The 15045-nt window shown below is 39.7% G+C and overlaps 1 protein-coding gene across 2 annotated transcripts in view; it reads left to right on the forward strand.

Annotated features, from left to right (window-relative positions):
• ZNF827 (zinc finger protein 827) overlaps window positions 1-15045 on the forward strand; it is a 110428-nt gene that overhangs the window by 22758 nt on the left and 72625 nt on the right. For both annotated transcript variants that reach the window (XR_012042703.1, XM_072862766.1), the window contains exons 2-3: window positions 2748-3758; window positions 8562-8734. Coding sequence is in view for 1 of the 2 variants with exons in the window: in XM_072862766.1 (XP_072718867.1) it covers window positions 2748-3758; window positions 8562-8734 (1184 nt within the window). In the remaining variant the exon portion in view is untranslated. The remainder of the gene's footprint in view (window positions 1-2747; window positions 3759-8561; window positions 8735-15045) is intronic.

Here is a 15045-nt window from a genome sequence, read left to right on the forward strand (position 1 = left end):
AGCAAGCCTTTAAATGAAGACTACTGCACTCCTGCTGCTCCCTGTCAATAACATGTTGGTGGCTGCTTTTCATATAGGCAAGACCAATGGAGAATGTGCATGCCTGGAAAAAGCAAGGCAATCCATGTCCTATTCCTATCTCTCCTGCTATTGCTACCTTATTTTTTTGGTTCCAGGCATAGTGTAGTTGTGTTACTGTCGAAGAAAGCTGTATTGCAGCTATGTCATAGCAGATGTAGTTCCTTCCCCCCATTCTTACCATCAACTTCAAATACCAGTGTCCTGTTCCTCAGCCACTGTGAGTGTTCCCTGAGATGTCAGCTTTAGAGACAAGGGATAGAGAGTAAAAATACATGTAGCATATTATTTTTATGGTTAGAGCAAAAACCGGTGCAGGTGAGAAGGAATAATTCATTTCCAGTGCAAGTAGGATGAACAAAATTGAGAGGTTTGTAAAATAGTGCTATTTAATTGGTATTTTAAAGGCTGGTTGCAACTAGGAAACATATCAACATTAAAAAATTGAGGTACACAGCAAGGAACAAAGAAATTTTGGGGTTTAGTAAGCTGGAGATTTCTCTAAAACAGAAACCCACTTCCTCTTGTAACCATTTACACTTAAATATCTCTCAAACTGTAATTTTTGGATTACTTTCAGAGTGAAAGAAATGCAATTCTCTCTCCCTATTTATGGATGGGGAGCCGAGACACAGAGAGAGTAGGGTTTGCAGGGGAGAAGAGGGGTTGTTTTAACACAGACAGATGTAAGCAGACACATGGATGTAAGTGGTAGGATGCAGGCTAGCTCTGGCTCAGAAGCTGTGTAGTGGTGTCAACTCTAGGCTGTGTCCCAGAGGATGTGCCCTGCTCTTGGTGTATTGGTTCAGGCAAAGTGCCAGTAAAGTACTTTTTTGGCTTCCAGTCCAGAACTTGCTTGCATCTGGGGTGAGTGGACAGATCTCTCCTCTGAGTGCACCCAACTGTACAGATATGCCTCAAGTTACTTTTTAATGTTCACGGGGTGAAAAGGGAATACGCTCAGTTCTCCTTTAACCTGCATAAGTGCTTGCTCAACTGATTAGCATCTATCTTCTTTATTTGAATGTGCGTGGTATTGGCCTTTATGCACATGTTATTGTTAATCTTGCTGTGTCTGTGATGTTAACTTGGATAATATAAAATAAATTTTAGTGCTTTGGGTTTTGCTTGGCTTTTGTTTGTTTCAAATAGGAAAGATGCTAGCCCTCTTCTGCTTGAATTACTAATCTAAGGTAACTGAGTGGTTTTATTGTGGGCTCTTAAAACATTGGTGAGTTTTTTTCCAAAGGGTTTTGAGTGAAAGGAACTTACTGTGAGAGACTATACCCATATTCTCTATAACGTAAAAAAAATCTTTGCTTTCAGAGTGTGTGTTACCTCTACACTCATGATACATTTGACTGGTTTTTTTCCCCTTAAATTCGTTGGATCAAAGCAATAATATAAATCTAAGTTTTGATTCATCAACTTCTCTCCAAGTTTTGTAATTTGCGGGAATTAAATAGGGAATCTGGGAGTAATACATGATCATAGATACAGTACATATAATGCAGGCTTATTTCCAGAATGTCAGTGGAGGGTTATATTAAATCCTTTTGTTTTGCTGTAGTATGATTACAAAGATTCTTTTGTAGCTTGGGACATTGAGTCTAAAAGCAAGAAATGTGAGAGGTATCTGGCAAGAGAAGATAACATGAATTTAATTCTAGCATTGCTGCTGTTCTTAACTACATTCTGATTGGCCAGCAAGATCTGCAAAAAAAATCTTGGTCATGTCCGCATGACTTTGAATACCTATCAGGAAGAAGAGCAATCCAGGGTCACAGTGCTTTAAACACTGTCGGTTAGGTCTCAGGAGAGCCTAGATGTGTTGCGGTTACCGGAGAGGAGAAAATGTAACTAACTGCATTGAGACCAACACTTTTTTCTTTTCTTTTCATTTTTTTTTTTTCTTTTCAGCTAAACTAATTTCAGTTTAGGATGGTCTTTAAAACTTTAACATTAATGAAGAGAGACAAGCAAATGACAAGCAAGTAGTGTCTATATGAGGAAAAAAACCCCCCAAAGATTAGTTTTGTATCTATGATATTCCTTTCCCAAATAGTTGGAGAGATGAGAGCTTTAGCCTGCATTTGTGCATTAATAATTTCAGCTATTCAGGAATGAATTATATATTATTGGTACAAATTTTATTTTATTTTAGATAGGGGTCACTGCAGGATTGGGCTGAGATTTAAAGTCACTGGAAGAAACTACTTTGAGTAGCTACACACCTGATCTGCTTTTGAAGGCACACCTGTGCTAGCTGTACAAAGACACAAGTATCCAGTAATTTCTGGGCCTGTTAAATCCCTGCTTTTATACCACAGAGCTCATAATATTTTGCAGGATGTATGGACTATACCGATAATGAAATATTTGCAACATATCAGTATATATTATATGTATTTGTATTGTTGCAGTCTTAGCTGTTTTAGTTATGCTGACTGAAAGATGACAGGCTTGTCATGATTTTGTCTTCAAAGAAAGACTTAGTCGTTTTCAAAACATTTTTTCTGGTCACACAATCCAGGCTGATGCCGAGTCCATGCACTTTGGGGGGATGTTAGGTGACTATTCAGGAGCATCATGCAGAGGCCAGGCATACTTCATACTAAGAAGTTATTTTACACAGATTTGGGAATAATACTGTTCTTGTTTCCACACAGATGGTACCAGACAGGAAGAAGTGGAAGGTGAACTCAGTGAAGAAGAACGCTGGTTTGGAAATTCTTCAGAAACTCCTTCAGAAGCATCATATGGAGAAGTCCAGGAGAACTTTAAGTTGTCTCTTGAGGACAGAATCCAAGAGCAGTCCACTTCCCCAGATACTTCTTTGGGAAGTGCAACTCCTAGCAGCAACACAGCAGAGCTGGGATCCATTGAAAATGAGGCACTAAGAGACGCATTACAGAGCAAAGAGCACCTTTCTCCTGATGTGTCATCTCTGTGTGAAGAAGAACCTCCTGGTCCAAATAAGCCACTGAGTAGTAACCTGAGGAGACTACTGGAGGCTGGCTCCCTCAAGCTGGATGCTGCTGTTACAGTCAATGGCAGAGACGAGTCCCCTGTAAATCTTGGCTCAAATCTCTCCTTCTCTCCGCCTGCTCATCATGCCCAGCAGCTAAGTGTTCTTGCCAGAAAGCTTGCTGAGAAACAGGAACAAAGTGACCAATACAATGCAAGTAGTCACTTTATATGGAACCAAGGTAAGTGGTTGCCAAACTCAACCACCACCTGCGGTTTGTCCCCTGATTCAGCTATCCTGAAACTGAAAGCTGCAGCCAATGCTGTTCTGCAGGACAAATCTCTTTCAAGGACTGAAGACACTATAAGATTTGAATCCTTTTCCTCACCTTTTAGTTCTCAGTCAGCCAGCTCCACATTAGCAGCTTTATCTAAGAAAGTGAGTGAAAGAAGCATGACTCCTGGGCAGGAGCACCCGCCTCCAGCTAGTTCTTTCCTTTCTCTGGCTTCCATGACCTCTTCGGCTGCCCTTCTCAAGGAGGTTGCTGCAAGGGCTGCAGGCACCCTGTTGGCTGAGAAGAAGAAATCACTGGTTGCTGAGGATCCCCTGCAGCTTTCAGAGATGAAGCAAGAGAAAGCAACTCCACCACAGTCTTTGGAATTATTGTTACTGCCAGTCCCTAAGGGAAGAGCATCCAAACCCACTAGTACAGGTATGGATACAGTTTGAGCTACTAAGTAGAATGTATTTTTTTTGCTATAGGCTTATATAACATCTCTTCAGTGGGTCTGGATTTGGTTTGATTCCATGTATTATGAGAACAAGAAATAGGTACTTTAGGTAAACAGTAGAAATGCCTTTTAAAATGCCACTTGAAGACAGTACTGTCACAAATGTTTCCATATTTGAAAGATATGAGTGTACAGTTCAGTACTTTGTTGTTGTTGTTGTTCCATGCAATGGTATTTCTCACTCTTACCAAGTTCAGAAGTCATCCACAAAAAATATTTAATGGAGAAGATCAAAGAATCCCTGTTAAGGAGCTCGCAGTATCAGTGAGCATGTACGAAACTAGTGCTTTTGAAATACTGGACAAGGGAGAAGTGTCCCTCCTGCTGTCTCTGTCACAAATGAACTTTAGTATAATCGCTTACTACCCTGTCCTAATTTACCAGAGTATATTATTACGTTGCCACTTTTCATTAAAATTTTTTGCAGCAGTTCGGTGTTTTACAGTCCTTTGTTGTTTAAAAAAAAAAAAAGCGAACTGCATTTCTCTAATTTGCTCAACAAGAACCATTTTACACTTCTCCACCAGTTCCTCCGCCAGTTCCAGCTGTTGGCAGTCAAGGGATCAGGCTTATAGGGAACACGAAGAAACAGTCTTGGTAACAAAAGCTTTCAAGAACTGGCAAGCCATGCAGGGAAATTTAAATGATCCGTCTTCAAAATAAGGAAAAATAAGGTTTCTTTAATCTCTTTCTATAAAAAGTTCACATCATGGATTCATATTTCTGGTAGAACATACAACTGCAGGTGTCGTCAGTGTTCCCCCTGGAGTGGCGTTCTGCTGCAGAGGGGAAGGAATCACGTCAGCTAGCTTCGTAAGATGCACAAAGTAGTTCCATATATTAGAGCTTTATCAGGCTGAGTTTTATCTGGAATACTAACTTGACTGTCCAGGTGGAGCAAGCTAATATACAGACATGAAGCCTGACATGGATGTTGTATTACTGCACTGCTGTCTTTCTGACCTAGCCTTTTTGTTTAGGGATGTTATGAGGTCTGATCTGTCCCTGTGCAGTCCTTGGTAAAAACTCATAGGGTAGAAGCTATTGGATGGACAGCAGTGCTCCTTCCTCCCTTGGAAGAGGAGGGGGAGGGATGCCATGAAGTGCGGCCGGTACCAGTTTTTTGCTCTGAGTTACATGTGTTCTGCAAATGCTTTGCTGGTGTGTTTTGCCAAGGCAATTAAAGTGGCAAACTATTCTTGGCATGGGTCTGGCCTAAGGTTTTCATTAGTTTAGATTAAATCCTTTTTGGAGTAACATAAGCTAATCCAAGATAAGGTCCTTTCGTGTGGGAATAGGAGTACCCACACTGGCTACACCAGTGTGACTGTGGGCATTAATTTAATGTAACTTTCCCCATGAAGACTGGCCTTCGTATAAGAAAGGAAGCAATGTATAGAAAAAGAGTAAGGTTAAAATTTATTTGAAGTTATTAGTTTATTTTCTGCTGGAGAAAAAGCTCTTCACATGGTAAGTTGTTTTTGGGGAAAAGTAAATCGTTGTAGTAAAATCCAGGTTCTGTGTTTGACCAACAAACTGTGGGACTTGTCTGTGCAGCTTATACTAGGGGAGTGCTCTGTGCCAGGGCGCAAGTGTGCTGGTAGTACCAGCACTTTTATAAAGTAGCTCTGATGAAGCAAATTCCTAGCAACTATTCTCTTTGCCGAAGGCCCAAGCATACTGTGCTGCTAAAAGATAACAATGGGGGCTGACTGCCTCAGGTCCTTGGTAACCAAGGAACAACTATTAACTTTTTATAATATATGGGACTAGTATCCCAAGAGGAAGGGTGTTTCCTTTCAGTTCATACACACTGGGCCAATGCCAGTTGGCATCCAAGCAAAGTTTATAGTGCGATGTTCATAACAAAAGTTCTTTAAGTCCATTTTCTGATATGCTATTAAGTTTTTTTCTTTCTAAATAATTAACCCACTGAAAATAAAAAGCAAGCTGTTGGTTAGCATATCTGGATGTTGATTATGGACAGCCAACTTCTCCATGGCTGAAGGAATCAAGGGAATACAGCTTGCAAAAAGAGGTCACTGTTTAGTGACCTTTGATTGAAGACTTCACTTCTGTAAAAGTTGAGTAGGGCAGCTGAGCATGTATATTTGCCATGAAATAATTGTCACATGTTCCTGATTCCTTTTGCAACTACAACCTTATGGCACTAAAAGCAAAAAATAGTATTTTATTTTATAATGTTTTATCTTTTTGTGTGTGTCTGATTGCTCCTTGAGACATGGGGTTTTTTTGTCTTATTCCCAGAGAGACATTTTTTCACAGTAGGCATAGCTTGAGAGGTGGTTTTTTCCCCCTCTCGTACTTTGAACATTTAAGGCACTGGTGAGTTTGCTTTGTTGCTATGAATCTGATTCACTTACCCACCAGCAACATCTAGCTTTGGTTATGAGATCAATACTCAGTGAGATTAATTAGACGTCGACAAGTAAGGAACAGCAAAGATGGAGGCTATTTAAAGAGGAATATATTAATAACAAGAGTATGCCTGCTGCTCTTTTGTCCACCATGTTGAGCTATTTGCTCAGAATTATTACAGGCAAGAAGCTGGAGCCATGGTTTTTCAGAGCGTAGTCACCTCTGAAATGCATGTCAGGCTTGGTGGACCTAATCGTTACTTCATAGGTTATAGTAAAGTGTTACATAGAAGATTAACTTTTCTATTAATCTGTTAATATTGCCAATTTTATAAAATGCTTGTGTGTTTGGGATGAAGTTTAAAAGGAGGCCTGGAATCTCTGTTAAAGTTCTGATGTCATTTTTGAAAGAGTGTGGGTGCCAGACCCTTCTTTTACTGACTGAATACTTGTTTGGTGTAACTTTTTGCCTGCGATGGTTGCAATTTTGTTCCTGAAGCTTCTTTGGGAAGCACTGGCTGATTCTCTCCTCACTGGAGTCACTCCTTCCAACTAATTGACACCGTGTGACATGAAATAGACATCAATTTAAATGAAGGAAAGCTGAACCCCACGATTTTTTTTCTTATGCTGAGGTTTATGTAGTATAGTGAAGAGCTAACATGGTTCATCTTTGGAGAACATTGACATGATTCCTGTGTGCCATTAATTGTCATTGTTACTGGTGACGTGGCATGCATTCAGTCCAGTTCTTTGCATATTTTGTAATGTGCTAAATTCCTATTGATCCGTCTTGTTTACAGATTTATTTTTAATGGGGTGGAAAACAGGTAATAGCTTGTTACACATTTCTTTTCTGGATCCTTTGTGATGATAACCAGAGGCTGGAGAAAAGATACGATAGAAGGAAGAGAAATGTTAAGTAAAAATGCTACCAATGTATTTTTTTCTCTGGTTTGTCTTTCTCCTGCCTTTTGTGAAGAAGTAAGTAAAGATATTTAAAAACTGAAACACAAGCAATTATAGCACTGGCTTTGGCTTACTCTTTAGGGGTGCAGAGAGGGGAACAGTTTGATAATATGTCGAGTGTGATAGAATATTTCACAAGGAGAATTTCTGAACTTGCAGAAGTGCGTTCTTTGACAATGAGTCCTTTTTTGTACTTCTGTAATGACTACCTAATTAGTTGAATTACAGTGTTTTTGTTTCCTAGCTAATAGCAAGAATTATATTTTAGGATATGACAAATCTTTCTGGAGGTTTTTATCACCTAGTTCCTCATCAAGGGAATTTGATGTTTCCTATATCCTTATCAGTAGGAAATAACTTATAATAATGAGATTAAATATTCAGAGAGAAATTCCAAATAGCAGGATGCACATTGCTGAGCTCTGGATATTTGAAAATAGTCTGGCTTTTACAGTGAGGAAAAAGGCTTCCAGTTCCACAGTAATACTAGGCCTTTCTTTATAATAAGCAGAGGAAATTGTGGTGAGAGGATGAATGGATGGTTAGCTGTGTAAAGTCAGCAGCAGGAATTTATCTTTTCTTCAACTTTGAGATGGTTCCACACTCAGTAGACTAACCATATTTGCCTGATAAATGCCACCAAATCCTTTTCTTACCTTAGGTGAATTGGGCAGTAAAGCAGAGTGCAAACATTTAGGAAGGCAGTAGATTTAAAGCTCTGGCAACTAGAGGAGCAGAAGGAAACCCACCACCCAAAGACTCCTGATGTCTGAAGTTGCAGCAGCATCTGCTCGAACCATAACTAAACAAGTTCAATAGCAGGGGTTCTGAAGTCATTCACTTCTGTAGTTAAATATATCTGATATGCAATACCAGCATGCTTTTCAGTTAAGTTGTGGATTGTTCTATGCTTTATATCCCACTCCCCTGCTGGCTGACCATCAGATATGGAAATGGATCATTTTTTAACAGTTAAGCATATTTTCCATACCTTACTACAACCGGCCTTTGATAGGAAATGAAGCTGCAAAGTGATGATTATGAGAGACATCCATCTCAGTTCAGTTAAATTATAAGGACCATTAGGACCAGGTGAGATAGAGTAGCATTCCGTACTGATTAGCCAAAGGATGTTTGGGACATTAGCCTTTATAAATTATGGTGACCTTTCTTAGAGGGAGAATAACTAGATTAAGGGGAAAAGGGATATGTAGGGGGGAGGAGCTGAAATTTCTGGTACATGTTGTTTAACTGATGTGTCTCTTTGCAGATGAAATTCTAGCATTGAAAAATGGTATCTTGAGTATGTTTACAAGGGGAAAGTATTCGACAAGTGGCTGTAAAGGATCCTCTCTTTTTCTTCCCCCTTCTGCTAAGCCTCAGAAGAAGAAGGAGGAAAGCCTTTCCAGTGTCCAATCTGTGGTCTGGTTATCAAGAGGAAGAGTTACTGGAAACGGCACATGGTGATTCATACAGGTTTGAAAAGTCATCAGTGTCCACTCTGTCCATTTCGCTGTGCACGCAAGGACAATCTCAAATCACACATGAAGGTAAGGGAAGTGTTTACAGACAATCAAAACACTTGAATCATCAATCAAACCTATTTCATTTGCTTTTGCAAGAACAAAATTTCTCTAGCTGTACTACCAATGATGCCTTTATTTAAATAAAGAGACCATATAAAGAGAAAGAAATAACTTTTTCCCCTTTGCTTGCCTTTCCATTTTATGCAATGTGGAAACTGCCTTGGCTTATGTCAGCTTGGTGCCGCACAAGCTGTCTGCGATGGATTTAGTTCTGGACCTGGAACCACCAGAAGTTGGGATGTTAGCTGAGATGTGACACCATGCAAACACAGCAGTGCTGCTTTTCAGGATGTCAGCTAGTATCTCTGTATGCCATTGCATCACACTAAGTGGGCATACCAACTTGGCCAGCACTAGCAGGGGATCTCCCCATTACTTTCTATAGACAGGCCTGCAGTTTTAACTTTTTTCTTGCTGTAGTTTTTAACTGCAGGCATTTCTGGAGTGAAGGATCCAAAACAAAATGAATGACAGTAATGTTTTGTTTTCAAATGTTTCCATTACGTTTGAAGTGTGCTGCCTAAGTTTTAGGCTCAAAAGAGTTCCACCTAAGTTTTAGACTCAAACTGAAGATGACCTTTTGAAGGAAGCAACATCTGTGTTGATACAGAAAAATATAAAAATGTAAAGAAACTCTCTGTCTGCTTGGCTGAAGTACTACATGGTTGCAACATACAAAGTGCCTGGTCTTGCAAGCTGTAGAACATGCTTGCTGAAGTAAAAATGGTACCTGTCCCATTAGCCCGTGGATGAAGAAGCTAAAGTGCAAAAAGTTTCCCTTGTTAATGCAGTTGAGTTTTATAGTAACAGTGAAATGTTTTATTATAGTCAGTATTTTGTCTGTTTTAGACAAATGTGTGTAACAGAGTACCAGGCTGGTGTGGAGGGGGACAAAAATGCCTGTTCAGCTTTTATATATGCGATTGCAGAATCTGAGATCACTAGACAGGAGTCTAACCTTGCTTACACCCAAGTAACTATTCACTTCAGTGTAAATGATTCAGATGATTCCACTGATCATCACAGCAGATCTTGCTGTATTTCAGGTCCTTGCTAGGTCTGAAATCATCCCCCTAAAGTCTGAAGGTTCATCCCTTAACTCTTCTACTGTGGATCAATGCACTATTCCCAGGCATCCCTGGTGTATCATGCTAATCCTTATCAGGTACAGGTAGGTTTGGTGTTTATGGCTCTTTCCTTTAGGACTTGGTGTTCAGTGTTGACTAGAGGGCTCAGATGGCTGTCATGAGTAGAAGATGAGTAGAAAGAATGGGAACACAGCATCATAAGAAAGGTTTTTTGTTTTCAGTTGTTGACAGCCTTCACAGAAGCATGCATCACCTAAAAGCTTGCTATTCCCTGGCAAAGACCTCATTTTGTCCCCTGCTTTGTAAAGGACATCCCTATTATTCCTTGCAGAAATTCTTGTTCTCTGCTTTTTTGCCTTTTTGGCATTATTATTTGCAGGCTGGGGGCCTATCCCTTCCTTTTTGGCATGGTCATTTCCATAGGTCATGACAGGTAGTATGTTAGAGAAAATTAGGGACTTTTTCACTGTCTCTGTGCACTATCAAGTTGATGGCTATCTGAAGCCCTCGTGCTCTTTTCTGCTCCCCACCTAACATAAGCCCCTAAATTAACTAAGCCCATGTCATCTTAAAACAGACCCCTTGTACAAACAGGTCACATGTAGCGTTAATTATTTGGTAATATAGTAATTATTACCAAGTAATGCTCAGTTAGACATCACTGAGGTCAGAGTCAGGCCCAGAGCTGCTTGACACGATGTAAGAGATTACAGCCTCCTTTAGCCTTACTATGGAGACAGGATTTGAAGTCTCCTCAGTCAATGCAGTCCAGTCATGCATGATGGACCCAGTGGTCTTTGCTGGTAAAACTGTTCCCTATTTAAGATGAAGGCAATTGTCTCTGTATCTGGTCTTTTGTCCTCGTTATAGTCTTATGGATAGGTGTAAAGAATCACAAGTACAAGAATCTGAAAGACAATGTTTTACCTTAATTTCAGTGGGTTTCATACACTTTTCTCAATTGAGTAGGCCATTTGTAAAAATATTTTCTATCACATCAAAATTGAGGCAGCTGAATGAGGTAGGGGCATGTTAGTCATGTGTCCAACAGTGTCAGACATAGTTTGAATTCCCTTTGGTGAAAGTATAAATTGCTAACAAGGTTAAAAATAAAAAATATCAGGTTTCTTTCCTCATTATAAAAAAAGTGCTGCTTTTAAATCTGTATGTAAATAAATACGAGACTATAATAATTTACACATATACAGTGTTCAAAATGGGATGAATACACATCAGAAATGGTACAGCACAGCTGGGAGCTGCTTAGGATGCAGCATTCTGGTTATGCCAGTCAGATGTTTCAGTTCTCTTTGTTGTCCTAGGATCCTTTGGGAGCTACCTGGCCTTATCTCTTTCCTGGCAGGGAACCCATGAAGGTAGAGCTGCCTCTAGCTCTCCATCCCTCCCTGCCTCCCCATGAGTCAACTGTGGCTGCAGGTGAAGACACATTTTTCAAAACCAAAAAGGCTACTCAAAATTAGGGTACTAGGCTGCTGTTTGTCATTCATTATAAGCCAATTTTTATTCTAGGATGCTATCACAAGCCAAGCTTTTTTCCTTTATGCTACTCTTCAGTTTTCAGGTTTTATGTTCTATTGATAAGGATGACAGGCAAAACTGGTTGAGATGTTTTGTCCAGCTGCAGTCCTCAAAATCTAATAGTGGTGTCTTTGTTTCCTCCTAAGCAGCTTAGCCTTGAGCTGAAGCACCTCCTCTTTTTTCTAGGTTCTCGTAGGCATTTTCCACTGAAACGGGTCATTTAGAGATTTAATTTCCATGAGTGGTTTGTGTGTGTCTCCATATGGGCCTGCCTTATTGTGTGTATCCTTAGGTTAACTAATAATAACTATATAATATAAATACTGTGTAATTTTATGGTAATTATAACATGTCAAACTGATTGGCCCAGAATACAACATTGCCAACATTTTTGGTGTCTTGTCCCCTGCTAGAGAAAATATTAACAGAGCTGGACTGATTCCAGCCCTGACCATATTCAGATCTACATGTGCTACCCACCATGTTGACGAAGCATTCTTCTAGTAAGGGCACTTTGCCAGGACCAACTCACAACTGGAGGCAAGGAAGTGAAAGAAAGGCAAGAAGGGAAGCAGAAGCAAAGTTTTCACACAGACACACAATGAACAAGGGAGGCTGAGTAGACTGCCTTTTAAGGCACACAGTGTTATCTATAATTGTTATATGGCATTTAGATTCCACAGTGATAGGCACCTTAGAAAAATCCTAAAATAGACACAGTACAGAATTTTATTAGTCTGTTTTGGAGACAAATTATAGTACATGCATAACCACGAGTTTTGGCCCTTATTCCCAGGAATCTGGGGATAGCATCATAGGACTTGATTCTGGTATCATAGTGTGGTTTTCAGGGGTGCTGAGAATACTGAAAATGAAGCTAGACAAAATGAATGGGTAACTGAGAGAGGTGTCTTGTCCAAGCAGGCAGCAAGGGTTATACTTGAGTCCTCCTCTCTGTTTACCTAAACATATATTCAGTTGGAATATGTTGTTCTCTTCTTGAGAGAGAGAGTATCTTATGTACTACTTATGCAGAAAGCAGCAGAAAGGGGTGGTGTAATTCAGCAAGATGTATTCAGGCTTTTCTGGTTTTCCTGGTAGGGAAGCAGGATTAAATTTACCTCAGAGCAATACCACAAGCATCAGTCAGACTTTGGCCAATTGGTGTCTTTGGATCATGCACATATCTTCCTCAGCAATTGGTGGACGGATAGGCTGTGAGATCATACAGATATGTTCCAAGAAAGCAACAGGATATTAGCTGGAGCACTTGGAAGGGGGAATGAGGAAGAGGAGCATATGGCCAAAAATAATATCTATAAATGTTCCTTGTGCTGCTATAGAGACCTAAGGCAGAAGCGGGTAAACCAGCTCTTCTAGCAGTGGAAAAGAAGGCTGGCATTGTGAACACGTGCTGAAGCATGATGGTATGACAGAAAATGAAGAAAGGGAAGGTTAAGCTTAACAGAAAAGGTAGATGCAATGGCAGGCAGGTCATGCGATGCTCAACCATGGGATCTTCCTGCTTCTGTTGCTTATGAAGAGGGACCATGTAGTGAGATCTCAGATTAATATTCCTGTGTAATATGAAGAGGGTTATAATCAGCCTTCTGATTAGGGAGAGGCTATTAATTACATGATAGTGGGAATAAGAAAAAGCCCTGAAGAGTGTAGCCAGGTGCTCATTACCCCTTAGTGATTTGCTTTTCCCTCTTTCTTCCTCAGCTAGGGTCAGACAACTGAATAAGCATTCCTAATCCATTTTGGTGAAGTATAGGACAGGTTATTTTAAAGCATCTTCACCATATTGGGAGAAGGAGATTGACTGTGTTTTATGGAAGGGTTTTTTGTTTAGTTTGGTTTAAGCTAACCTTAAAGAGCCCTGGGAGGCGCCTGTGATTCCATTACCTCCCCTCAGCTGAGGGGAGGTAATGCAAACTTGCACAGCTTTTCAAACAAGGGAAATCTTTGCCCTGAGTCTCAGACAGGTACCGCAACTGACTTCAAATATCTGCCTTTTAATCTTGTCACTTTTTGCACGTGGGACAAGGATAAGACAGGAAATGCATTGATACCTTAAATCTTAAAGAAAAAAAAATTATTTGTAACACCTAGTCCAGTCCAGCCCTGCAGAGAGCCTTTTTTTTTGTTTGTTTGCTTTCAAGCAAAGCAAGGAAATAATTTCAAGAAGAAAATACTATATAAATAATGCATGTGTCCTGAGGGGAAGGATCATATCAAAACTAGTACCGTAGCACTAAACTTTTGGAAGTGCAATATTTTAAAAATGAGGGAACTTGTCAAAAAGAGCATGAAATGAAAAAGCAGAGGGCACATGATGGATGCAAAATGTAGACCTCTCAAGTGTACTTAAATGCAGCTTCAGAAGAAGGGATTTTACTGGAAGAGATTTAAAAACAAACAAACAAACAAAAACCAGAAAAAATCAGTGGGTAGGCAGGTATGGCTAAATGGCCAGGTTGTAGTAGCTGTTGATTGTAGTAGTTGCTTAAAGAGATACCCCTCACGGAAATGTTAATCCACTTGAAAGTTGGTGAGAAAAATAAAACCTATAGTAGGCAAAGAAAAGTGATAATTAGGTCATAGAAAGTAAATAAAGACTGAGTAGCCAGAAGCAAATATAGCAGTGAATGGATTCAGTACCCCAACCCACTTATGTTCTGATTTTGCTTAGGGATGAAGGCTCTCAGAAAAAACATTTCCTCTTATTCTGAGTGTTTAAAAAATAATAAGAAAAAAACCTCTTAAGTCCCACAAAAGAAAGGTGAATGCCAATCCTTCCCTTCTTGTGCCTCATAGCTAGAAGGGAGAGTCTGTGCAAAGCATTACCCCAGCTTTAAGGAGGGGGAAAAGATCTACCTCACCAGTACTACAAAATTGCAGGACGTGCTTGTGTCACTATTTCCTTCACCCCTACTCCTCAAGGAACCCTGTTAGGTGGGATCACATGTATTTGTAACTGTGGTACATCTGTGTACGGGCCAGTGTGTACTTCCTATGACTTAAATTGGCTGGTAAATCAGCAGGGATGTTGCTTTTAAGTTATGAAAAGATGATTTAAGAAACTGCATATGATATGAGAAATGTTAGTATGTCAACAAAAAATGTAACAAAAAAATACAATTATACGAATGATGTGATATGATAGGGGCATGTGGTTTCTGTAAAAGAAAATCATGTGTTCTTCTACTAAGATGTTTTGAGCATGTCAGGAAAATCATGGACTTACGAACCAGTTGAAATTTATTTGGTCTTTAAAAAAGCCTTTGGCAAAGCTTCTCACTGAGAAGCTGCCAAATAAATTAAGCAATGTGATGTACTATGGCAAATTAGAAATTCACCAAGAGACAGTAAAACAAAGGATAGGAAGGAATTAGCAATTTTAAGCATAACAAAAGGCTAACAGAGGGGTGTTCCATTACTAAGAGTGGAATTGTGCATATTTTAGCAAATGTGATCTGCACAAAATTATGACTGTGGGTAAGAGAATTGTAGACGATATAACCTTATGTGCATGAATCTAGATTAGAAAAGGCAAACCTTGAAAGGAAATAAAAAGAGGCTGACTGACAGATAAACAAGGGGGCAAATGAAGTTATTGTTGACAAATACAAGGTACTGCACCTT

The sequence above is a fragment of the Ciconia boyciana genome, chromosome 5 (genome assembly GCF_034638445.1).
Source record: "Ciconia boyciana chromosome 5, ASM3463844v1, whole genome shotgun sequence".
NCBI classification, from domain to species: domain Eukaryota; kingdom Metazoa; phylum Chordata; class Aves; order Ciconiiformes; family Ciconiidae; genus Ciconia; species Ciconia boyciana.